This window comes from Notamacropus eugenii, chromosome 2, assembly GCF_028372415.1.
Source record: "Notamacropus eugenii isolate mMacEug1 chromosome 2, mMacEug1.pri_v2, whole genome shotgun sequence".
Lineage (NCBI taxonomy): Eukaryota > Metazoa > Chordata > Mammalia > Diprotodontia > Macropodidae > Notamacropus > Notamacropus eugenii.
The window spans coordinates 95,569,044-95,596,157 of record NC_092873.1 but is presented as its reverse complement, the minus strand read 5'-3'; the positions used below and the strand labels follow the sequence as shown (position 1 = coordinate 95,596,157).

General features: G+C 43.5%; 1 protein-coding gene across 3 annotated transcripts in view; it reads left to right on the top strand.

Moving 5' to 3' along the window:
- The window catches only part of MDGA1 (MAM domain containing glycosylphosphatidylinositol anchor 1), an 83,633-nt gene that overhangs the window by 43,963 nt on the left and 12,556 nt on the right, over positions 1-27,114 (top strand). For all 3 annotated transcript variants that reach the window (XM_072641975.1, XM_072641977.1, XM_072641976.1), the window contains exons 2-9: positions 8,883-9,022; positions 14,086-14,260; positions 15,656-15,852; positions 16,579-16,711; positions 17,132-17,401; positions 20,459-20,788; positions 22,733-23,029; positions 25,061-25,339. In XM_072641975.1, coding sequence (XP_072498076.1) covers positions 8,883-9,022; positions 14,086-14,260; positions 15,656-15,852; positions 16,579-16,711; positions 17,132-17,401; positions 20,459-20,788; positions 22,733-23,029; positions 25,061-25,339 — 1,821 coding nt within the window. The remainder of the gene's footprint in view (positions 1-8,882; positions 9,023-14,085; positions 14,261-15,655; positions 15,853-16,578; positions 16,712-17,131; positions 17,402-20,458; positions 20,789-22,732; positions 23,030-25,060; positions 25,340-27,114) is intronic.

Here is a 27,114-nt window from a genome sequence, read left to right as displayed (position 1 = left end):
GGTGGCAAAGTGGATATTGTTGAGGCAGCTTGTGGTACAGTGGATAGAGCACAGGAAGACCTGAGTTCAAAACAGTTCTCAGACACTTACTAGCTGTGTGATGCTGGACAAATCACTTAATCTCTGTTTATCTCAGTTTCCTCAATTGTAAAAGATAATCAAATGTGATTATTGGAGGAAGAGGGGGAGGAGAAGAAGAACAAGAAGAAGGAGGAGGAAAAGGAGGAGCAGGAGGAAAAGGAAGAGAAGGAGAAGAAGAAACAAAAGCAAAAGAGGAGAAGAAGCAGAGGTGGAGGGAGAGAAGGAGAACAACAACTTAGTACAGGGCCTGGCACATTGTAGGTCCTATACAAATGTTTCTTCTCTTTCTTTCTCTTAACCCTCTGTGCATTAATCCTTGGGTCAATGTAGGGGACTCCTAGGTGTGGAAACTCCTTCCATGTATGCAGAGCATCAATTTCTCTGGTATTTAAATGTCTTAAAGAGTGCCTGGGGGGTAGTAAGGTTAAATGTCTTGCATATGGTCACATAGCTATTATGTGACAGAATGAAGTCTGGTCTTTGAATTCTAAGGTCAATGCTCTATTGACTATGTTAGACTCCCATTCACCGACATTTCTATAACGTATTGGTGATGTTTATTTAATGTCTATCCTAAATGTTCCTGTAAACTCTATCCCAGGGTTTGAGGCAAGCAAGCCCCTTTGGGTGGGGTTCATATCCATACTGATTTATCTGTTCATCTCAGTACCATATGTAGCTCAACAATTATTTGTACAAGGCTCTGGGGACACAGAACACAGAAAAAGAGACACACTCTGTCCTCTAGTAGCTCACACTCCACTGAGGACGCAACACACAGAAAAGGATCCTGTTATCATGGAAGGGTCCTTACTTTACAGATTAATCAATTAATAAGCATTTATTAAGCACCTACTCTGTGCTAAACATCATACTAAGTGCAGATAAGGAGAATGAGACTCAGAGAGATTAAGTTATTTGTCTCAGTAAGTTAGTGGCAGAGCCAGGATTAGAATTCAGGTCTGATGCTGTTTCCAAGGTACTACTTTACCCTAGGAAACAAGACTTTTGGATAATCTTTATGCCCACCCCAATTCTCTCATATACAGTTATGAATAGTAGGCAGAGTTATCATTTCAGAGTTCATCCCAGCTTGTAGGTCCTGGGTCCACTGGTGACTGCCTTTCTATCTGCTTCCAAGTGAGCCTAAAGTCTTTGCTCACCCAGATTCCCCCTTCCTCTACCCCTGTTCATTCCTCTTGGCTGTCTTCCTTTCAGGCTGATGCTGCTGGCGCTGCTGATGCTGTGTCTGCCCTCCAGACTCCCTTAGCAATGACCCGTTGTTTGATACTGGACTTCAGGGCATCCTGACAGCGTTTCTTTGACCCTCCCTGACAGGCATGACAGGCACTTAAAAGCTTTTTGCTGAAGGCTAAGATCATGACCCACAGCACTGTAGAGCACTTGTACTTGACAAAGCATTTTCCATCTAGTCTTTGATTTCACTGTCACTGTGATCCCCTTAGGTGTTCAGATCAGGCAGAGATCAGTCTCTCTTTTTTACAGATGGGGAAACCAAGGCCTACAGTGAGTCAGAAGTTAGTACTGGACACGAGTCTGGAACACAAATCTATGACTCCCAGACAAGGACAAAACACACACATTCCCAAATGCATGATTTGTCCCTGAGATTTTAGACCCAGAGGAGATTTTAGAGGTCATCTAGTCCAATGCTTCCATTTTACAGATGAGGAAACTGAGGCCCAGAAATGTTATGTGACTATCGTAGGGTCACACAGGTATTCAGTGAGGTAGAAATTAAACCTAGTTCCTCTGACTCCAAATCCTGGGCTTTTTTCACTGTCCTTCAGTGCCTCTGTTATGGGAAATAATGATAATAACATGTTATAAGTAAAAAGAAATAAAGGGCCAAGAAATAAAAAGCATTTATATAGAATTTGAAGGTTTTGCGAAGCAGATCATACACATCATCTCATCTGATCCTCACAACAATACTGTGATGTAGGTGCTATTATTATGCTTATTTTCAGATGAGGAAACCAAGGCTGAGAGCAACTGAGTAACTTGGTCAGACTCTCAAAACTAGTAAGTATCTGAGGCAGGATTAGAACACTGGTCTTCTTGACTCATGTCCAGCTGTCTATGCACTACGGCACCAAGCCAAATCAAATGACAGGATGCATATGCACGTATCTATATAAATTTAAGTTGATGTTGTTATTTTATTATCATTATTATAGCTTGCATTGCTGCATTCACTTGGTGGTAAAAAGTGTTTGTTTTCAAGCTTGGAGGAGAGGCATCTTCCTAGAGTACATTAAGGGTTAGGAGGGCAACCAAGGGAAAGGTGAGAAATACAATAGGCTTCTGAAGTTGGGAAAACCACTTTAAAAATAAAAGCTTTGAGAAAAAGTAAAAGCTTTGAGATAGGGGAAGGAAAAATGTTGCTGGGATTCTAAAAACTGTTTTGAGCACAGTAGGGAAACTTTCATAATTCTCTTAGAACTATTATTCTTGCTTGGGGTTGGTCTTGGATTGGCTATCCTGACAGCATCCCACACCCAGGGGCCATGAACTCAGGGACTATGTTCTTGTATCATCCTCCTCTCTGGGGTGAGGAGGGAATGGAAGAAAGTTCGTTCTTATCTCTGTGGATTCCCTGGGCTGATGGAAAAGGAACACAGTTCCTTCTTTTCCATGTTGCTCCCAATCTGACAGAGAGACACAGTCTCTGTCATCAAAAAGCCCTTAGTTTAATTGGAAAGATATATTCCCTGCCCTCAAGACAGCACTTAGTCTGTTTGGGAGACATAGTCCCTGCTCCCAGAAAGCCTCCAGTGTGAAGAGAGAGACAAATCCCTTGACCTCAAGAAGACAAAAGGAGTATAAGATGTGCCATAATCCATGCCTTCAAAGACTTTACAGTCTATGGAGTATTATGGTGCCACAAAAATGATAAATATGAAGCATACAATCACAATGAAATGACATAGAGTGAAACTGGTAGAATCAGAACTATATGTTTACTTGCCCAGTTATATTTTTTAAAAGTAGAAAGGAAGGAAGGAAAAGAAAAAGGGAGAGAGAGAGGGAGGAATATAGAAGGGGATATAGAAAAAAAAGTATCTTTTTTGATTTTTTGTTTACTTATTTGAAGAACCTAAACTAGGACAGGGTGAATGGGGCTTTGCCTTGGGGGTACTTAATTTAGAGTGTGCTGACAGCACTTTCAAGATTTCAAAACCTTTGTTAGCAAAATTAATTAGTTGAAATAGGAAAATACCAGATGGTAGGTTGGAAAAAGTTGCTTTCCCACTTTGCATGTCTTCCTCCGTCTCCATTTCTCTCATGATGACAGCCACCTTAATAGTAACAGGTGTCCCGAGGTCATACTGGAGTCAAGAACGAGGCTGACTTGAACAGGGAGCTGAATGACTCCCTCACATCAGGACTACTCATTGTAAGGGCAAATTAATATTTTCTTTGAGGTGATTCCATAGAAATCAGAGATAACATTTAAATTTAAATGAGGGATCATAAGTGCTTAAGGAAGGTAGTGTGGTACAGGGGAAAAAACACTGACTCAATGACTTTGTTTTGGTTCGAAGCCACTTCTGTCTTACTACCTGTGTGACCTTGGACAAATCTCAACTCAAGTCTCAACAATTTCCTTAACTATAAAATAAGGAAGTTGTACTAGGTGGCCCCTGAGATTGCTTCCAATTCTAGAACTATGATGCTCTAAGGTTTAGATGAAAGAACTGGGTATATTTATCCTGCAAAAGAAAAGATTTAGGAGAGGGAAAAGAGAGGTGTCTTTAAGCATTAGCCTAGTTTTCATGTAGAAGGGGATTATACTTGTTTTGCTTTGACCCCAAAGGTTGAACTAGGAGCAATGAGTAGAAGATTCTGGGAAGCAGATGTTGATTCAATAGAAGAATCTTCCTAACTATTAGAGCTATTTCAATACGAAATCAGCTACTTCAGGATACTGTAACTTCTAAGACAGCTAGCTGGATTCGGAGGACTGGAGACAAGTTGTTTGAAGATGGGAACTTGCTGTCTGCCCCATCAGATTGAGAGCTCCAGCATCACAGAACCAGCCTTGAAATAGGAAGGGACCTCAGAGTCATCTGCTCCAATACAAAGCTGAATAGAAGTGCCCTCTATATCATTCTCAAGTGATCATTCATCCTCCAAATGAAGACTCACCACACACACGCACACACACGCACACGCTGCTGCCACCACCACCACCACCACCACCAGGAGGAGGAAAATATTAATAATAATAGCTGACGTATATATAGTGATTTAAGGTTTACAAAATGCTTTGCATATGTTATCTCATTTGGTTTTTACAACAATCCTTATGGAGATGCTATTTTTATCCTTATTTGACAAATGAGGAAACTGAGGCAAAGACAAAGAGACTTGACCAGTCATAGAGTCTGAGGTTGGATTTGAACTTACCAGCTATGTGACTCATTTATGACTCATACTAGCTATGTTTCTTCATTTGTCAAATAAGGATAAAAATAACACCTTCACAAGGATTGTTCTAAAGACCAAATAACATATATACAGCATTTCGTGAATTTTAAAGCACTTTACAAATGCTAGCTATTATCATTAGCATGTTCCCCTTATGAGGTAGGGTGGAGAGGGAGCAGGGAGGCAGTGAGAGTCTTCATTTGGAGGCTGGATGATCATCTGTGAATGATATAGAAGAGATTTCTATTCATCTTTGTGTTGGAGTAGATGACCATTGAGGTCTATTTCAACTCTGAGACTGATTCTGTGATCTTGTAACTCTCAAATAGACAGTTAAGTCCCTGTTCTCAAAGAGTTCCCCTTATATGACCTCCTTTGAGGAACCATTCTATCTTAAGCCCACTATTCTCCCTCCACTACTTCTCAAATCTTCTCAACTGTGAAATGAGTGACCAATGAATTAAGAACTCATAGGCTAGAGACTGAGTAGTTTCTAGCAAAGAATCTGAGATCTTTCCCTTTTCTCCAGTTCATACAGCTGAAGTGGGATACAGGTACAGAGAATGGTTTCCTTCTAGGACACTAGGGTCAGAAAGTGAGGAGCTTTGTCCTGGAAGATGGTGGACACCTGAGGGCTCACTGAAGGTATAATAAGGGTTAACGGGTAGATCATTGAATTTGAAGTTAGGAAGACATGGGTTCAAATCTCACCTTAAACACTAGCAGTGTGATCCTTGGCAAGCCATTTGACCTCTCCTTTTATTTTCCTCAGTTATAAAATATAATTGTTGGACTTGGTGATTTCTAAGTTTGCTTCTAGCTCTAAATCTATGATTCTATTATCCTATGACACTGCAAAATGATACCCATCCAGTCTTTTCCAAGTCGGGACCAACTCAAAAGTACGTTGCTCAAAGTCAACTTTGAATTGAACATCATCCTTTCAAAGAACCCCGTGTATACTGGAGATTGTGTGTGTGTATGCATAGCATGGAGAGGGTTAAGGATTAAGGAAGAAAACAGCCTTCAATCTGATGAGAGGGGACATAGTCCCTACTCTTAGGGATCTCTCACTCTGATGAGAGGAGGCATAGTCCCGACTCTTAGGGATCTCTCACTCTGATGAGAGGAGACATGGTTCCTACCATCCTAGGCTAATGAAAAGACATTATCATATCACTCCTCTAATTGTGGATGTTCCTAAAGTTCTGTCCTAGCCTGTCTTCTCTTCTCCCTCTACACTCTCTTTTTTGATAACCTCTTAAGCTCCAGTGGGTTTAACTATCTTCTTTATGCAGATGACTTTTCAGTCCCAGATCACAATTTGACTACTGGACATCTCAAACTGGATGCCCTTGAGACGTTTCAGAGTCAACATGTACAAAACTGTACTCATTATCCTTACCTTGATCTAACTCTCCACTCTTTCAAATTCCCATTTCTATTGAAGACCTCACCATCCTTCAAATCTCTTAGGTTCATAATGTTGGCATTATTCTCATCTCCTCACTTTCTCTCATTTCACATATCCAACCAGTTGCCAAATTTTGCCATTTCTACCTTTACAGCATCTCTAGTATCCAACTGCTGTCCTCCATTCATACAACTACCTCTTTAGTTCAGACCTTCATCTCTTCTCACTTAATTGGCCTCCCAGCCTCAAATCTCTTCTCCATTCCAGTTCATCCCCACACTTCTGCCACCTCAACTCAATCAATCCCAGTGGCTTCCTATTGCTTCTGAGTTGAAATAAGAAATCCTATTTATTGTTTTAAACCCTTTGTAATCTGGAGCCTACATATCTGCCCAGCCTCTTAGACATTACTCCCCTCCCACACTCTTCTTCAAAAAAGCCATCCATTCCTGATCCCCAAAGTCAGTCATCAGTCAACAAACATTTATTAAGCACTTGTTATTAGCCAGTTTCTGTGCTAACCACTAAGGAAACAAAGAGAAAAAAAAAACAGTTCCTGATCTCAAAGATTTATACATAATGGAAAGAAGGCAATCTGAGAGGGTAAGACATTAGCAGCTCGGGGAGTATTGGAGAAGGACTTTGGGCTTTGATCTGAGTATAGAAAAAGGCCAAGGAAACTGAGAAGTAGAGAACTAAGAGGGCAGATCATCCCAGGCATGGGAGACAGTCATTGCAAAAGCACTGAGATATTGTGTATGAGGAATGAAAGTGGATCAGTAAATTTGGATGGCAAGGTATTGTAAAGTGTAAGAATACTGAAAATACAGGAAGGGAGAAGTGTATGAAGAGTTTCAAATGTTAAGTAGAGGAATTTATATTTGATCCTGGAGGGAAGAGAGAGCTATTGGAGTTCTTTGACCAGGGGGTTACATAGACAGATCAATGCTTTAAAATAATCACTTTGTCAGTGACATGGAGGATGGATTGGAATAGAGAGAGACTTGAGGCAGAGATAAGTCCGGGTGAGAGGTAGTGAGGGCTTGTACCAGAGTTGTGGCAATGTGAATGGAGAAAAGGGGATGCCAGTGAAGGGAGAAATGCTAAGATTTGACAATGGATTGGATATGATTGAAGAACCAACAAAGGAGGCTTAGAAGAATCAGTCAGACAGATAGGACCAGAAGATGTCATGAAGATCTTGAGAAGAGAGAATATCTAGAAGATGATAAATAGAGTCAAATGCAACAGAGAAGTCAAGAAGGATATGGATTGAGGAATGCCTACAAGATTCTGCAATTAAGAGATCATTGGTAACTTTGAAAAAAGTAGCTTCAGTTGAATGGTGAGGTCAATTCAGACTATGGAGAGTTAGGAGTGAGGGGAGAGGAAGTGGAGGCATTTAGTGTTGATTGCTTTCTCAAGTAATTTATTCAGAAAAGGAAAAAGAGATAAAGGATGATAGGCATCTAATCAGGATGATAGGATCAAGTGTGGATTTTATTAAATGACAGGCCTGTTTTGTAGATATTGGTTAGGGAGTTAGGGAGAGCATAAAGATAAAAGAGTGGGGAAGATGGGGGAACAATCTGTTAGAGAGATTGGAAGAGGATGGAATCAAGGATGCATGAAGAGGGGTTGGCTTTGGCAAGGAGACCAGCAGGAAAGAGATACTGGGGAAGATGTCTCAATGATGGGAGATAAGGAAGGGGAGGAAAGAAGAAATTCTTGGGGAATGGAACCATCTTTTTTTAGTGTTCTCCATCCCAAACTACCTTGTACTTAATATTTTTGTATTTATTCATTTTATATTTATGCTGTGTATATAGAACATATATTCTGTATATGTTTTCTACATGTCTATATTCAAATATATAGTATCCCCCATTTAAAAGTAAGCTCTTTGTGTGTAGGTATTATTTCATTCTTTGTAATTGCAGTTCCAACATATAGCACAGTGCCTAACACATGCTTAATAAAGTTTTGTTGATTGATTTGTGATTCCTGCCTTTAGGGGACTCCCAGTCTGGTAGAAGAACTACAGCTCCTGTCTTCAGATGCTCTTTGTTGGGTGGAAGAGACATAGACCCTGCCTTCTTTGGTAGTATAGAATATCCACTGTCCCATCCTTCCTTCCCTGCTCCCACACCCACAAAGAATAGGGGGGGTCTATGGTAGTATGAATCCAAATGCAAATGGGTATACCTCAGACTGAGTCTATAGGGGTTACAGAGATGTAGGATAAAAGAGAGATTTCAAAACCTCCATTTTGAGGAAGGGTCCAAACTAGTCATCCTCCATTCTCAGACTTTGACATAGTGACTCAGCTGCCTTCTCCTCTCACTCCTGCGTCCCGCTTCTCTCATTGGTAAGTTTCTCCTAGAACTGCTACTTTTGAGGGAGTACCCAGATCAACTATTTTTTTTTCATTATCTGGACTTTGCCATCATACCACTAACAGGGTACTTTCTTTCTACTCTTTCCATTGCACCTCCCTTTTATGTATCTTCCCCCACTGGAATGGGGGAATTGAAGACCAGAACTATTTTTTTTGCCTTTCTTTATATCCCCAGTGCTTAGCATAGTACCTGACCAATAGTGAGTCTTAATAAAGTTTTGTTGATGAGATTTGGCTTGATTCGTTGTAGGGAAAGGGGACAGTCTAATCCTAACCTCATTTTCCACACCTTCTCTAGATTGGTGGCTGGGGCATGTAGAAGAATTTTTAAAAACATCCTTTTTTTTTCTTGGGATCCTAGAACGTGGAAGAGTTTGAGATAGGAGAGTCCCATGATTCAGGTCATATCTCTATTGTCTACCTGTCATCCTGGGACTTGGATTTATCCTTAGACATCTCCTTCTTCCCTGACTTACTCACTTTTCTCCCTTTCCCCTTCTTTTCTCTAATATTCCCTTCCTTCTTTTTCCTCAGCTCCAGCTCAGGCTCAGATTGTCCATGCAGGCCAGGCATGTGTAGTGAAAGAGGACAACATCAGTGAACGTGTCTACACTATTCGTGAGGGGGATACCCTTGTTTTGCAGTGCCTTGTCACTGGGCACCCACGACCTCAGGTAATGCTTCCTTCCTTACCGTGGGTTGGATCAGAAGCCTCTGCTCACTCATGCTCCTGTTTTTCACCCTCATTCCAATTAGTCCTTTGATCAGAGCTGTTATAAGGTTTAAAGGAGAAAATGTATGTAATGTGTTTTGTAAACTGTAAAGTCTCCTGTTAATGTTAGGTATTATGAATGATATCACCCACACCTTTAATACTTCTAGCCTTTTCTCACAGACTTAATTGTCCAATTATTTCCCCATCTCTGTGTCTTATAGATTCATAGACTGAAAAAGAACTTAGTGGTCTCATCCAGTTCACTGCCCACATTTTACAGAAGAGAAAACTGAGGCTCACAAAAATTGGGTGATGCTTAGGTATTCATTAGGGTATTCATGGCAGAGCCAGGATTTGAATACATATCTTCTAACTCCTAGTTCCATATTGTTGTACTAAACAGGCCTCCCTCCTCTCCTCTCCTCTCCTCTCCTCTCCTCTCCTCTCCTCTCCTCTCTTCTCCACTCCTCCTAATGCCTCAAAGGTAAGAGTGAGCCCAAAGCTGGGTTACTTTAACACCAGATCAGGACCTTGGGCTCAGGACACAAACTGGGGCTCAGGTCTATAGCTAAGTAGCCAGAACATGGGGCTGGAACCAAGAGCAAGACTGAATTGAAGTTCTTTTTTTAATGAATCAGTTAGTTGATAGAGGCTGACAGTTGTCTGGGACCAGTAACTGTCCACAGGAGTTCCAACCAGGGATAAGCCTTTAGTTGTATTGATCAGACCCAAACTGTTGGTGAGGATGGTTCAAAGCTCAAACCAGGAGGGCAGTAATCAAACTATATCCTAGATCAGACTGATTAGGGCACGTTGGAATCTTAAATTGAAAAATGCCTGTGAGAATAATACCCATAAAATCCACCAAGCAGGCTTGATGTGAGGATAAAATGAGATACTTGAAAAACTTTAAAGTGTTATGTAAAGAAAGGGCAGCCCGTTACTATGAATAATGAGGTGGGAAAAGGTCATTGTCAGATGTTGCTTCACAGAGAGGTTGGAGAAGTATGGGAAGAATTTGGTACTCAGCTGCTCTTCTTCTTCCCACTGAGAAAATGGTCTTAAGCTGTAATAGAAGTTATTATAGTTGGACACTAGGAAGGAATTCCTGACATGGGGTTAGAAGATATTAAAATAGAAAACTGTGGATTCCCTTTATTTTTTCCTTTTACATATATTTATTGATACTCTTTTAAAAAATATTACTGTCACTTCCCAAAAATTCCCTGTGACCTCAATAAATCTGTCTCTCATTTGTAATAAATTAGTTACTCAAAACATAAAGACAATCATTATTCTCATAGCAGATCAACAATAAACATTTATTGAGTTCCTATTTGGAAATGGAATGGAAAAAAATTTTAAGTACTTTCTAAGTCAATTAGTCAATAAGGATTTATTAAGTGCCTGTTATGTGCCAGGAGTTGTGCTGAGCACTGGGGATACAAAAAAGAGGCAAAAGGCAGTCCTTGCCCTCAGGGAGCTCACTGTTTAATCAGAGAGACGACAAGCCAACACATATGTATGAACAAGTTATATATGGGATAATCAGGAAACAATTAAGAGAAGGAAGGCACTACAATTAAGAGAGGTTGGGAAAAGCTTCCTGTAGAAGAAGGGATTTTAATTCAGACCTAAAAGAAGCCAGAGAATCCAGGAGGTGAAGATGAGGAGGGAAATCATTCTGGGTATGGAGGACTTAGGAAAATCTCCAGAGCAGAGAGATGGAGTGTATCATTTACGGAACGTCCAGGAGGCCAGTGTCATTGGATTGAAGAGTATGTTGTGGGGACCAAGGTGTAAAAAGACTGGCAAAGAGGGTAGCCAGGTGGGGCAATAGATAGAGAATTGGTCCTGGAGTTAGGAGGCCCTGTGTTCAAATCCAACCTTAGCCCAGACATTTGACACTAGCTGAGTGACTCTGGGCAAGTCACTTAACCCCAACTGCCTCAAAAGAAAAAAAAAAAGACTGGAAAAGTAGGAGGGGGCTAGGTTACAAAAGTCTTTGAATGCCAAGCACTGATATATACATAGAAAATCTAGAGTCTGAATCCAAACTTCACAGAACAAATCCTCTTGATAAAAGGATTTGCTCTATAAATTTTGGACTCAGTCAAAAGCAGCACCCAAGGACCTAGAAGGCCACTCCTGATCTTAGACAGTCCCCACTCCAAGAAACTCACATTCTGCACAGTTGATAGAGTGCTTGACTTGGAATCAGGAAGACCAGAGTTCAGACTCTGCCTTTGATACTTACTAGCTCTATGACTGGGTAAAAATCACTTAAACCATCTTAGCCTCCATTTCCTTATCTGTAAATCTAGAAATTATTGAATAGGTATGGACCTACACTAGTCTAGGGAGTTCTCCATACTAATGAAATCACATGCTCAATCCTTTTCTCTAGCTAGGTGCCAAACACACATTGGCTTTGTCTGGAAATATCTGCCATTCTCAGGAGATTTTTGGAAATAGAACAGAAACTTTAACAGTTTGACCTTGAGGCAGGGAATTGAATAAAATGGTGTGTGAAGGGCCTTACTAATGTGTTCTCTTTCCCTTGAGTTTGTTTAGAAACAGTGTTGCTAGTCAAAAAAGTCTCTTTTGGATCAAACCTTGCTTGTAAAAGAGGAGAGAGCCCTCACTAGTGCCAGGGAGGAAGCGTTGGGTCAGGATCCACAGCAGTTCTGTGTCCAGACTGATCTGAACCCACAGCTGTGTGCCCATGGCTGTATACACATCTACATCTGTGTTAGTCTGTGTTTGTATACTGACTTGCAGTGGTATCATCATTCTGTCCATTACTCCCTTTTTACAGTTCCATCTCCCCACCTCTAGCATAATCATTTTTTTCCTAATGTTTCTAGCTTGCCCACTATTCACTTTTATGATCAGATATAGAAAGGTGATCATAGTATTGAACATACTACATTTTCTGCATGCCTTATTTGTGAAGATTTCTTTCTTTTTTTCTTCACTTGGCTCATTTCTAGTCCCAATGGCCCTCATCCCCTATGGCCTGGACTGTGAAGTAGTCTCCTAGCCTCAAAGCTAATCCCTCTAATTCAGTCTAATTCCCTCTAATCTTTCCTCCAAATACCTTAATCTCCCATTTTAATCTTTCCAAAATACCACTTTGATCATATCGTTCCTCTTTTCAAAAATCTTCAATGGCTCCTCATTGCCAACTGCAGTGGTCTCCAAAATGAGAGCTCCTACCGCAGGGCTTAAGAGATGTCATTAAGACTGTAACAAGTCAGAGGGTCAAAAGCTGAGTCACATCCTACTCTTGCTGTGATAGTCATCTGAAGGGCTTATCTCCAACACAGCCCTCCATTTCCTTCACTTGTTATCGTCCAACATTCCATCTCTTCCCAAAGTTGTCTTCTGAGGCTGTGTAAACTTCCAACTTTTCCCTCTCTGAAGTAGGCACAGACCCCCTCAGGGCAGTTTTCACTTAGCTTTGACCCACATCTATAGTTGCAGAGATACTGTTGAGAAAATTCTCCACTACCTGGGTACCAACATCTATAACTTGCCCCCCAGATCACCCTGTGACTGCTGCATGTATCCCTTAGGTCCAGCTCTGTGTCGTGAGACAGTAGATATGAGTGAAAATCCTTTTATTTGGTGGGACAGCCATATATATCTTTATAGATTATAATCTTACTCACAGAGTTCATTATATTATCTTGTTCCACTAAGCTCCTCTTTCTTCTGAACTTTCCTGTTTTGGTCTGTGGCATAATATTCTGGTCTTCCAGGTTAGCAAGTCTGTGTCATCTGCAACATCTCACTTCCATCTCACATGGGCAGTCAGTTGTCAAATCTGATCATTTTTCCCAACGCATTTTGCCATCTGTCCTTTCTCTCTATTCATTCAATTCATGTCCTTTTCTCCTCTGGACTAAATTCTCCCATCATTTTCTTCATTGATTTCCTTGCCTTAAGTCTTTTCTCAAGCTATTCCTAAAGCTCAATACAACCGAAGATATGTGTGTGTATTTGTGTGTGTGTCTTTCTGTCTGATTTCCCCATTTAAAATGTAATTTCTATGAAGGCAGAAACTGACTTAGACACCTCTGCATAGCCCACAACACTAGTACTGTGCCTTGAACAGTTAATACCCCATGAATCTTTTTAAATGATTTGATTGGATATGAATCTATATGTATCTATCAATCCTGAAGTATTGCTTAAGTGTATATATGTATATATACATATAAACACACATATATGTATATACATACATACATATATGTGTGTGTGCATATAGATATGTATCTATCTATATACATATACATACATACATATATATATGTATAAATATATATATAGCTCAGGCTCCATTCTAGGTGCTAGGAATACAGAAATTTTAAAAAGTCAGAACTCTGTTCTGACAAGGAACTTACATTCTAATGGGGAAATATGTATAATGATAAGTATATGAGGAACAAATACGAATAAATACAAGGTAGTTGGTGGAAACTAAGGGTAGGATGATTGGGAAAGACTATATATCTTTTTATATTTGTATCTCTTTTTATGTCTAAGATGTCAACTCAGGGGATCAGAATCTAGGCAGGGCAGCTTTGCTGGTTGTGGTGGGGAGTTAATCTCAGATCTCTTGGGGCACAGTTAAGCACCACTTCCTTGACATTGAGGCTGGCTTAACCTAGCACATAGTAAGCTTGTTGACTTATACATTTTTTCATGGGTCTGTATACCTAATGCCACATATGAGTCCTTGGACAATTCTGAACTTCAGTTTAAAATTGGGTAAAATTTAGGGGGTTGGGTTAGATCACCTCTGAGGTTTCTTCCAACTCAAAATTTAAGATCCTATGAATAGGTGTTTATATCCGTGTCGCTGTTCATGTGTGTAAACAGTGTGAAAGGCATAGTTAGGAGGGGTAGTGGAGGTGGTAGGGGAAGGTGCTACTGCTGGATGACCGATGTATGAACTTCCCACAGCCTGATTTTGACCCTGAATCTGATCCTATCCCTTTCCCTCTCCTTTAGGTTCGGTGGACAAAGACAGCAGGGAGTGCCTCGGACAAGTTCCAAGAGACATCAGTTTTCAACGAGACCCTTCGAATAGAGCGCATTGCTCGAACACAGGGTGGCCGCTACTACTGTAAAGCTGAGAATGGGGTGGGGGTCCCTGCGATCAAGTCCATCCGAGTAGATGTGCAGTGTAAGTCGGGGAGGCAGGCACCTGCCCCAACTTGCCCAATCCCAGCTCTATCAGCCACCATCAGACCAGGTCCTCTGCAGTAACCTGCATCCTAACCCCCTTCCACCTCCTCTGCTAAGGGGACAAGATATGTAGCACCATTGGGGGCCCTAAGTGGTCATCAGTGCTTTGGAGGTGACCATCATACAGAAGAGGAAGTATAGGAGAGAGTGAGTAGGAAGGGGAAGGAAAGAAAGGGAAAAGAAAATGAAAGATACCTTTGGTTGGGAAGGACTTAGAAGTCTCCTGCTCCCCATCCCACCCCACCTACCATGTCCTGGGCTTGCTCCTACTGCCAGACATCAGTCCTCCATATCCACAGAGACCTGCTTGCCTACTCTCACTTGTCAGTGCCTGTATTCAGTGTCTGTTTACACCTACCTAGTACAGGGCTTTAGAGAAGAAGCCAGCTCAGGCTGAAACAGATGAGTTGAAGAGTTTTCTTCTCTGAGGTTTAGGGCCCTTACAGAAAAAAATAAGAGTAAAAGCCCATCTTAGCTGGTACAAGTTACAGGATGGAGCCTGCCTACTCAAAGCTAACCAACACCTATCTCCATTGCTCCTCTCCATGCCAGCTCCTAGGCTAGGGAATGTGGCATGCAAAAGAACCCTGTAGTCTCTGGTCTCTGCCAAGTCCCTGAGGTTGAGGGGGCCCCATTTCATGCTGGTGGAACTGGATTGGGGCCTGGCCAGAGAACTGGGTACTCACTGTGACCCTCATCTACTCTGCTTATGGACTTGGTAACTGCCCCTCCTCAAGATGGGGTAGGTTGTGAGGGGCTGTGGCATCGAACATGGTCTTATTGGGGTCGAGATTTTTAAAATAGGGTGTTCAGGTCCTTGAGCAGGGACAGCTAAATGATAAATGGAAGAAGAGTAGGAAAGGCATGGGATGGCAAGACTGTCCAGCATCCCAAGGGAATTTTAAGAATTCATCAAATCCAAACCTTTACCTTCAATTTATTTAAATTCAACATTGTTTCAGCATCTACCATGTGCCAAAAGCTATGGTAGGCACTAGGAATGGGATACAAAAATGAAAAATGATTTTCTCCTGCCTTCAGGGAGGTTACAGACTAATTGGGTGGATACAACATATGCAATAAATGGCTCAGGATAGAGTGAAATAGGGACAAAAGAAGATTTCAGCTCAGGGAATCAGAATTCAGGCAAGAAAGCTTGGAGGGGTTGGGAAGTTGGTCTCAATTCCCCTGAGGTACATTAAATGCCACTTCCCTGACAAAAGTGACCAGAGGGTTGGCTCAGCCCTCCTACTTAAGGAGGGCAGTAGCTGGGGCTTAAGCTCACCTCAGAGCCTCCTGGAATGATAGCCCCTTGGGGGTCCTGCTCTTCCAGACCTGGATGAACCAGTCTTAACAGTGCACCAGACAGTGAGTGATGTTCGGGGTAGCTTCTACCAGGAGAAGACAGTGTTTCTTCGATGCACCGTCAACTCCAACCCACCAGCTCGATTCATCTGGAAGCGGGGCTCCAGCACCTTGTCCCACAGCCAGGATGATGGGGTTGACATCTATGAACCCCTCTACACTCAGGTCAGCAGAGATTGTTCCCCATTTCCATCCTTCTACCACTTATATGCAGCTATCTCTAGGATGGAGTGTTGTAGAGAAAGGCATAGAAGACAGATGTTCCTAATAGTGTGCCAAAGAAAAACAATGGGAGAGAGGGAAAGCCTTACCTCATTTTCTCTTTGGAAGGGGGCCCAGGATTGGATGGAGAAGTAGCAGTGACCTGAGGTTTTGGACCTCTCTGAAATGTGGCGATTCTTAATAAATTCTGAGTGTGATCTGGCCTTTAGATTGTTTAGAGATGTATGTTGGAGGGGGGAAGTTGGAGGCGGATGCTAGGGAAGGTAGAGTGTGGTAAGGGACAGGGAAGGAGAAATACAGACCTCTCTTTAACTTCTGATGTTGCTTATAGAATTGATGAAGAGGCAGGGGATTGGGGTCCACCTATTCATTCCACAGAGGGAAGGTGTGCTACAGGGCAACCTCAGAGCCAGGGAATGGCTCCAGGGAAAGAGGGTTGGTACAGTGAGAAAGGAGGAAATCCTATAGAAGGTATGGTGAGTATAGCATTTCCCACTGGATTGGGGCCCCTTGAGGATGACTGGTGGCTGGGAAGGTGCGGAAGGTAGGGATTAGGATTTGAGACCAGGAAAATCCTTTAGATTGTATGCCCAGTCCAGTCTGCCCCAGATCCCTTGGTGGATATCAATGGATAACTACCACTACATTCTATCCATGATCCCTTCCTAGGGGGAGACCAAGGTTCTAAAGCTGAAGAATCTGAGGCCCCAGGACTATGCCAGCTACACCTGCCAGGTGTCTGTGCGGAATGTGTGTGGCATTCCTGACAAGGCCATTACCTTCCGTCTCACCAACACCACAGGTAGGACATCAAGGTGTGGCACAATCCGCTAGTCCAAAAGCATGTCTTCAATCCCCAGAGGAGTCGCCCTGACTGAACTTTCACCAGTATACTACCATTGCATGTGCTTTCTCATTCTCTGTGTTCTCCTAGTGCCTCTCCTCTACTGCCCACCTTTCCACTATCCTTTGGTATTCCTCCAGACCCTTCTCTTCCCCCCAGGTATCTTCCAATCCCCTCCCCTCTTGCCTAGTTTTCCCCAGATCTATTCCTGTCTCTTCAAGGTGTTTCTTAATTCCTAGCCCTCTTCTCTCCTCGCAGGTATTCTTGAATCCCCCCCTCTCTCTTTTAGTGTCTCTCAATCCCCTCTCCTCTTCCTTAATCCCTGCTTCCCAAATTCCCATAACCATTCTACTACCTTCTTCCTACTGCCTTATCCAGCACCTCCCGCTTTGAAGCTGTCAGTGAATGAGACATTGGTGGTGAACCCAGGAGAGAATGTGACAGTGCACTGTTTCCTGACTGGAGGTGACCCCCAGCCCCAGGTGCTATGGTCCCATGGTCCAGGTCCCCTGCCTCTAGGCAGCAGGGCCCAGGGTGGCACCCTCACCATCCCATCGGTTCGAGCCCAGGACTCTGGCTACTACAATTGCACAGCCATTAATAATGTGGGCAATCCAGCCAAGAAGACAGTCAACCTGTTGGTTCGATGTAAGTGACTATTTCATTGGGGGTGGGGATAAGGGAGCCCATGTAGGATCTAGGGAGGAAAACCGGAGGAAAAATATGATAGGAGGATATACAGTCCTTGCCCTCAGAGTGGGAGGAGGAGGGTCCCAATCTGATGGGGACATATAGCCCATACACTCAGGGATCTCCCAGTCTGATGGATATACACACACACATACATACACACACACACACACATACACACACACATATATGTCGCATGCTCTCAGGAAGCTCCCAGTCTGATGGATACACACACACACACACACACACACACACACACACACACACACACACACACACATGACCCATGCCCTCAGGGAGCTCCCAGTCTGATGGAGGACATACAGTCTTTACATTCAGAGAGTTCCCAGGCTAATGAGGAACATACAGACTCTGGGCCCAAGGAGCTCCCAGTATGATTAGAATCTCAATCTCTGATCACAAGCATCTTTCAGCAAGTCAGGGGAGTAAATAAAAGAATCCGAGGCTGGAAGGAAACCTGCCCTTACAGCCATGTTGTTGGCCTAGCCCCACTTTCTAAAGTTCCTCTTCCCTTTTTTCTCTGCTTAGTCCAACCTTTGCTAGAAAATTATCTTATTTGGGGTGGAGGCAGAGCCTTCAAAAGAATTCCTTTTAGTATCTGTAATACAGAGGCTAGCCTTCTCAAAAAGGATATCCCTAGTAGAGAAGCCTTGTGGTACAGTGGAAAAAGAACTTTTTCTGGAGTTAGAGGACCTGAGTTCAAATTTGACTTCTGATACTATCTCTGTGACCTTGGGTGAGTTACTTAACCCCTATGGGCCTCAGTTTCCTCAACTGTAAAATGATCAAGTTGGTCTAGATGACCTTTGAGGTGCCTTTGAGCTCTGGTGATCCTATGAATTGAGGGATAGAAGATATAAAAGTAGCGATAGGAGGCAGTGTAGGGTAGTGGAAAGAGCATTGGTTTGAGTGTCAAAGGACATGGGCTTGAACCCTAAATCTGCTCCCTGCCCCTTATATCCTCTCCCCAACTTGCCTCCACCCTCTCACTTCCTTGCTTTTTTTAAAATTGGCTTCCTTCCCCTTCTCCTTGCCCTCCCCTCCCATCAATAGTAATTAAAGATATATCTACTCAATATTAACAAATTCCCCCCTCCTTTCCCCCTCCTTGCTGCAATCTACCTGCAGTTTGGGTAGTTATCAGTTGTATTGATTGCTACGACCACCAGCAGCACAAGTTGCTTGAGCTTCTATCTCCTCAATTGGCATATACGGAAACCTCTAACTTTTCAGGTCAACACTTTTTTTTTTCAGCTGGATTCAAATGAGTCAGGATTGCAGCCTCAAAGCTCTGAGTGCTGTTGAAATCTGACTAAAATATAATGGGGAAATTTCTAATAAAATTAAAATACAACGTGTTGATCAGTCTTGTCTGACTCTTTGTGACCCATGGACCATAGTACACCAATATTATCCATGGGGTTTTCTGGGCAAAGATATTGAAGTGATTTGTTATTTCCTTCTCCAGTGGATTAAAACAAACAGAAGTTAAGTGACTTGCTCAAGGTCACACAATTAATAAGTGTCTGAGACTGGATTCTGAATTCAAGTCTTCCTCACTCCAGGTCTAGTGCTCTATTCACTGAACCACCTAGCTGTCCCACAATAACGCATAGATAATGTTCATTTGTGACTTTTCTAAGTCAATATGCAGTCACAGGGGTCTGTTTCTATTTGAATTGGATATCACTGGACTAGAGGTTGTGTTCTACAGACAAAAGTAGCATTTGAACTCAGGTCTCAAAGGCCAACTCTCTAACCATTACTATTAGGCTGCTTCTCATGAGAGTATATAACTCTATAACAAAGCATTAGAATGAACTAATGTGAGGAAAGTACTTTGTAAACTTAAATCATCATATAAATGGGTAATTATTATGACTGTAGAGAGAGAACAAGATCTAATGAAATACAAATACCAAGATGCTATTAAGCATTCATGGATGTTCTTCAATAAAATTTAATTTTATCAACAAATTGAATCATCTAATCCTAATTTTTCCTACTCTGCTTAAAAGATAAATGCTTTACTTTTCTTCTCACTTGCAATACCTTGGGTTTGGGGCTTGAGGATAGCTTCTTGGCTCTTTCAAGTAAATCACCGCCACAATCTATCTAATGCAGTCAGTTTTAACTAAGAGGATCCTGATGGCAAAGGCTTTCTCCTTTTACTAGATGGGGATCAGCTCTGATCAGCTACACAGTCCCTCTCTGTCTCTAAAGAAACTAGCCCTTTCAGGATCAGAAACAGATAGGGTGATCACAGTTAGGGACATGCCACATTTCCCCATGACTTCCTTGTGATTCTATATTTCCAATGGGAAGAGTTCTTTTTTTCTTCCACGTGGCTCATTTCTCTTTCTCTTTGAGGCCTGGGTTGGTTTAAAATCTTAATTTACATCAAATACTTAAGGTCATCCATTAACAACTCTAAGCAGACTCCCAGCATCCTTCAAACATGCTTTTAATGTTTTAAAGAGGCAGACTCTTTTGTTTCAGAGATAAAAAATTTTTTTAAAAGCAGAACAGTTTTCAAAAGGAGTTATGTAGTGGTTTCTGTACAAGGAAATAGTCATAGCACCATATAGATAGACTTGGAAGAGATCTCAGAGATTATGTAGTCCATCCCTCTCATTTTAACAGATGAGGACACTGAGGTCCAGGATAGATCACAAAGACAGCCTTAGAAATGGGATTTGAACGCAGGTCCCTGAACCCTTGGAGCTTGCAGTCTCTCCAGAGGGCAACATTGCTTCCAGGGGCTAGATTCTTTGTCTAATAGAACATTTACAATCCCTTTTGTCAGTGAGTTAACAGTCTGATAAAAGTCTGCACTTGGATAACTTTTGGTCTGTTAAGAGACCCACTTCCTGCACTCCAGGGAGAATGCATACATAGTATGATGGGTAAGTTCCTGCTTACTGGATTTCTGCCCTCTGAGGAAATACAATTTCTTTAGTAGTTTTCCCATGCACACCTCTGTTGTCTTCACAGCAATGAGAAATGCCACCTTCCAAATCACGCCAGATGTGATCAAAGAGAGTGAGAGTATTCAGCTGGGTCAGGACCTGAAACTCTCGTGCCACGTGGATGCAGTGCCTCAGGAGAAGGTATCCTACCAGTGGTACAAGAATGGCAAGCTTGCCCGGATATCTGACCGACTGCTGGTGACTCGAAATGACCCTGAATTACCCGCTGTCACCAGCAGCCTGGAGCTTATTGACTTGCGCTTCAGTGACTATGGAACCTACCTCTGCGTCGCCTCCTTTCAGGGTGCACCTGTACCAGATCTTAGTGTCGAGGTGAACATCTCTTCAGAGACAGGTTAGCATCCTGCAGGTGAAATAGGAGGCACCCAGAGGAAGGGAGAATGAGGAAAGAGCTTACCCAAGGGAAGGAAGGATGAGAGGGTGATTGGGGAAATGAAGGGATTACTCAAGGGAAAGGAGGATGGGACTTAACCTTGAGGAAAGAAAATTGGGTTACATCTTAGCCAAAGGAAGGAAGAAGAATCACATGATGGAAGAGAGGAAGGTCACCCTAGAGAAAGAACAATGAGAGGTCACTCAAGGGAAGGGCTTGAGGGAGGGGGAATCATTTAAGTCCCCAGTCTTGGCCAGATCTGCCTATCCTGAGCCTGGGTAAAGACATTTCTCTATTAGTCTCTCCATAGGCATTATTTGATTTCTCTCAAATTCAAGGGACGTGTGTGTTGGGGTGGGGGGGAAGAGGGGGAAGAGAGGAAGAGGATAATGGAAACTCCTATTTCCCACTCTAACCTGAATCAATTTTCTCAAGGAAAAGATTTGGGGTAGTGTTTTGATCCATATTCTACTATTTCCTATCTTTGTGTGACCTTGGACAAGTCCTTTTGCATCATAGATTTAGGGCTGGAAGGAGCCTTACAGGTCATTTAGTCCAACTTCTTGTTTACAAATGGAGAAACTGATTTTTATAAGATCACATAGGTATCGATATAGAAAACTCTCTGTTTGGGAAACTTCCTTTAACCATGCCTTCTTTGCAATTTATTGTCTTAGAGAGTTATCTTGAGGAGAGAGTTAGGTGACTTGCTCAGGGTCCTACAGTGATAGGTATGGGTCAGAAATAACACTTGAAGCCAGGTCTTCCTGGCTCAAAGGCCAATTCTGTAACCACTACCAGAATCAGAACCCAGGTATTTTGACTGCAAATCCAATGTTCTTTCCACTGCAACACAATTATTTCCCTCTGAGTCTCAATTTTCTGTTCTGAAGGGTTGGACTACAACATCTCAAAGGTGTCTTTTATCTCTAAATTCTTTGATCCAATGAATGAGCATTTCAGCCTATGGAAATGATAGGAATAAGAACTGGACCTGTAATTTCACTGATACAGGGAACTCTTGGGGGTGGGGGGCGGGGAAGGGCCTTCCTACAAATGGCACCTTCTCTGCAATTTAGTCTCAAAGAGTTATCTAGAGAACTGAGATGTTAAGTGACTTGCCCAGGGTCACACCGACAATATGTCTGGGGCAGGACTTAAACCCCTGTCTTCCTGACTTCAAGGTTAACTCTCTATTGCTTATTGGTAGGGATGAACACAACACAAACCTACACCTAAGAACATATGCTTATGTACTGCTATAGTTAAGTTTGACTTTTTGAATGAGGAAGGTCAGATCTGAATTCAGGGGCAGGGAACATGGTCCTCAAATTTGACTCTTTCACTGAATCCAAACTTCATTGAACAAATCCTCTTAATAAACGAATTTGTTCTGTAAAACTTGGACCCAATCAAAGGACCTCACCCAAGGACCTAGAAGGCCACATGTGGCCTTGAGGCTGCAGGTTCCCCAGCCCTGGTGATGGAGTACAGGGCAAAGCATATATTCCAGGAAGTGTCCAGGCAGGACATTATTGCATGAATCCTCCACCATTATGGGTAAAATGAGAAAATCAGCTTGGTGGAATGACTAGCGCACTGGATTTGGAGTCAGGAAGACCTAAATTTGAGTCTTGCCTTGGGCACTAATTATCTAGAAAGGGCAAGTGATGGAATCTCTCAGCTTCAGTTTCTGCTTCTGTAAAATAGAAAGGATAACCACGATGACAATAAGAACATCTCCTTCTCAGGGTTATTGTGAAAATCAAGTGAGATAAGTTACGTAAAGCACTTTGAAAATCTTAAAGCACTATGGAAATGTTAGCTATAGGGCAGAAAATGAGTCTTAGGAAATAATGGAAGGTGGGAAGCTCTCCCTCTGATCCTCCTCATTCACCTTTGCAGTGCCCCCCACGATCAGCGTCCCCAAGGGCAGGTCAGTGGTGATGGTTCGTGAGGGGTCCTCTGTGGAGCTACAGTGTGAAGTTCGGGGGAAGCCCAGGCCTCCCGTGCTGTGGTCCCGAGTGGACAAGGAAGCTGGCCTGCTGCCCTCTGGAGCTACCATGGAGGAGACGCCAGACGGGAAGCTACGGGTGGAACGAGTGAGCCGAGAGATGAGTGGGACCTACCGATGTCAGACTGCTCGGTACAATGGCTTCAACGTTAGGTCCCGGGAAGCTCAGGTGCAGCTCAATGTGCAGTGTGAGTGTCTCCTGGAAGCATCTTCAAGACTCCCATTGAACATACCCCCATCATTCCCTACCCCAAATTCTCCTACCCAAGAACATGACTCAACTGTCTTGCCAGGAGAGTGCTTCTGTCAACATTCCCAGCTCTTGGAACTTCACTCCCAATACCTCTCCCTCAATAACTTTTCCATGACCTCCCCTCCACTTTTCAGCCAACCCAGTTGGATAAAGAATAGATGTCCCCAGTACCTGCAGCCCAATTCCAACTCTCTGAAACCTCCCAGCCCTGATACCCCAAGTCCATATACATCTCTCCTCAATCAATCAATCAAACTTAACACAGTGCCTGGCACACAGTAATGGCTTAATAAAAGTCTGTTAACTGGCTGCTAACCATCTGCTATGTGCCAAGCACTACATACAAAGATAAAGGTCAGTGAATCCTTGGCATCAAGGACCTCACAACCCAAGATGTCTTGAAAACATCATCTCCTCAATCTAAATTCCTCATGCACACCTGGCATTCTTAGGAAACTCAGTGTGGATCCTGGGGCAGAGCTATGGAAAGAGGTCCCCTAAGCAGTGGGAATCGTTGGAAAGTAACGTGTCTGTCCCTGGAGATTTGTTAGTCAGTCAAGAGCACCAATTAAGGGATGGGAAGTCTTATCCTGAATCCTAGGAAAGTGTTGGTGAATGTGAATAGGGAGAGTGTAAGGGGGTGTGTATTTAAGCCTATGAGTGCGTGTGAGTATCTGTGTGCGTACCATATGTGTGTGTGTACAGATGCATAGCAGGGTGTTTTTGTAAGTGGGTCAAATCATTTAAGAAAATCTTAACAGGAATAAACGTAAACTCTTATGTTTGGGCTCAAAAAATCAACTTCACAATTACAAAACTGAGGAGATTTGATGAAACAATTCATTTGAAAAAAGCTGGGTTTTTGACAAAGGTCAATAAAAGTGAACAGCATCACACGGCTTCCCCCCAAAATAAAACTTGTAATTTTATACTGTGTTAAGAGGAACAGTATTCAGAACAAGGGAGGCAACAAGTCCCAATGTACTCTACCCAGGTCAACCCATATCTGAAGTATTCCATTCATTTTTGGGTACCCCTTAGGACAGACATTAATAGACTAGAGAGAATCCAAAATAGGCTTGAGTAAGAGAGAACTTGTGGGGTAGCAGTTGCATTTTCTGTATATGAAAGACTTTTTTTGGTGAGGATAACACTTATTTCTGCTTGATCTGAGGGCAGAATTAGACAAAATGAGCGAAAGTTTCAGAAAGGCAGTTTTAGGCTCCGTGTAGGGAAAAACTTCCATAAAATTGGAGCTATCCAACCCAAGAAATAGCAGATTCGTTCTTAATAGCGATCTTTTTGTTGATGTTGTCTCATCTTTATTTCCATTTCATTTTATTTTTATTCTGAATTCAACAAACACCAGCTAAAATGAGCACTTCCATATGCATAGTGGGACAAGAGGAGAGGGTTGTACAGGAAACTGAGACTCTCCATTTGAGTACAGATACTTTTTCTTTGAGTACTGTATGTAATAAAGTCACCATCTAACCAACCCTTGATCTTCAAGAGAAGGCTCCATGACTACTTACTAGGGATGCCATAGATATTGGATTAGATGAATTTCAAGTCCCCCTCCTCCAGCCCCAAGGTTCCATAATTCTGAGGGTATTCTGCAGCGGGTATGTTTATTGAAAGTTTTTCTATTTATGTCTATTTACCCCTGCATCTGTATCTCTTCTTGCTGATGGAGTGTGTGTGTGTGTGTGTGTGTGTGTGTGTGTATACCTGTATTTGTGTATATGAGTGCTGAGTGTCCATTACTATGCTATAGACACATAGGCGGTCGCTTCCCCTCAGAGAGCCCGATTCTACTCTGAAGCCGGCACATGTCCTCCTAGAGGAAACCCCAACCCCTATCCTATGCCAATCCCCTCCAGTCTACTGGCTTGGGGAGAGGGAGGAGCAGAGGACGATTCCTGCTGACCCTGTGGTGTGTCCCCTCCTATTCGGTCTCTCCCAGTCCCTCCAGTGGTGGAACCAACCAGCCAGGACGTGCGCCAGGCCCTGGGCCGACCTGTACTGTTGCGCTGCACCTTGCTTCGAGGTAGCCCCCTGCGCATCGCCTCCGCTGTGTGGCGCTTCAATGGGCACCTCCTGCCCACGCCGCCAGCTCCCCCCAGCGAAGCCCCAGACCACGCCGAGCTGCGGCTTGACCCCCTCGCCCGTGAGAGCAGCGGCAGCTACGAATGCACCATCTCCAACGATGTGGGCGCCGCCTCCTGCCTCTTCCAGGTTTCCGGTGAGTGGCCCTCACCTGTCCTCCCCAAAAGCTGCCCTCTTCTCTGGTTCGCCCTTCCCTCAGACTGGGTTGTCTCTTCCAGGCAAAGGGCTGCCACTAGGCCTGGTCGCGAAAAGCCCAATCGTTATCCCTCAGCCAAGGTCTTCACCTCTCGGCCCAGTCCCTGTGTCTTATCTCCCAGCCACGATCCCTATTTCTCAACCTTATCTCTTCCTGTCACTCACTACAAGTGGCCCTTTCCAATTTAATCTCAGTCCCGCTCCACTAAGTGGTCCTTTGCTCATCTCAGCCTGTCCCCCTCCATCCGCCCCTTCCTCCGGGTGGCTAGGACCTGTTGTTGGCCAGAGGAGAGGAGTTTTGTGCTCATCTCCGATCATCCCTTCCTGTTTTACTTCTCTATATGGAAGCTTCAGGGTTTGAGCTGCAGACTTGAGCAGCAAAAGTAGCTTCTAGCTGGTTATTCTCCACAATAAAAGGCGGACGCTTCAATGGTCCGTCAGTCAACAGATGCTTTAGCTTGTACTTCCGTATTACTTCGTAATAAAGGACACTTTATTCACGAAATCTCTCTAGTCCCCTCCGGTGTCCCCTATCTCCCTCTCTTCTCCGCGCAATGTGCCCCAGCCCCTTCCCTAGTGTCCCCAGTCTCCTACCTTCTCCCCTACATGCCCGAGCCCATTCCCAGTACACCCAACCCTTTCCCTCTTCTGTCCTTTCCCCTTCCCTTCAGTGTCCTCCAGTTCCCTGCCCTATCCCATAGCTGTCTTCCCTCTCCCTTCTTCTCTGGTGTCTCCCGGGTTTCTCCCCTCTCTCCACAGTGGACCCAGCCTCCTTCTTTTCCCCAGCTCCCCACCCCGTGTTCTCCCTAGTGTTCTTCCGTCCCCCTCCCTCAGTGTTCCCTCGTAGCCCTTTCCCTTCTCTCCAGTGTTCCTTCATCTCTATCCCGCTCCTCGGTGCAGGGTAACCCTATCCTTTCAAGTGTTACCTCATCCCTATTCCTCTATCCTCGTGTCCCTCCAGCCTCTTCCTGTCTCTCCTACATTATCTCCACAGTCCCTTTCCCTTTCCCCCTTTGTTCCCACAGTTCCCTTCCTTTCTCACCTAGTCTTCCCTTTTCTCCCTCCCCTCTCTTCCTGCAGCCCTGATCCCTATTTCTTTTTGTCTTCTCAACCTCCTGACCCAATCCCTGCCAAGCCAGGTTGGAATGGTTGGGAGCTGTCTCTGAACTGCTCGCCTGGGCTTCAATAGAACTGGGGACCTATGGGTTGGTGGGTTGGGGGAAGCATAGAGGGACTGGGGAGGGAGGGAAGTGATATCCTTGGGGTTGTAATAATTGAGAATTACAGGGTTTGGGGGGGCATCCTAGACTCCTCCGTTATATGTTCCATTCAAGGACGTTCAATGCATTATAATGACATTATGCTCAAATGGCATTAAACTCTGTGGAAAAGCACCTGCCTAGTGTGCTCACTCCCACACTTCCAACGTCCAGCCTCTCTCTATCCCCACCCCATTGTCTGGGCACCACCTCCAGAAGTTGTGGGAATATTCTCCTTCACCCTTACCCACACGTGCACCTTCCAGGGTGTCCAACACCTTGAGTTGTTGAGGGACTGGGGCCTCAGATCACTGGTCACCTTCCTCATCCCCTCCCCTCCCTACCCTTCACCAGCCAGAGGGCCCCTGTGACATTTCCCACCTCCCTCCCCTCTCCCCTCTTCTCCCTATACTCTTCCCTATCTCCCTTACTCCTTTTCTGTCTCTCCCTCCCTCTC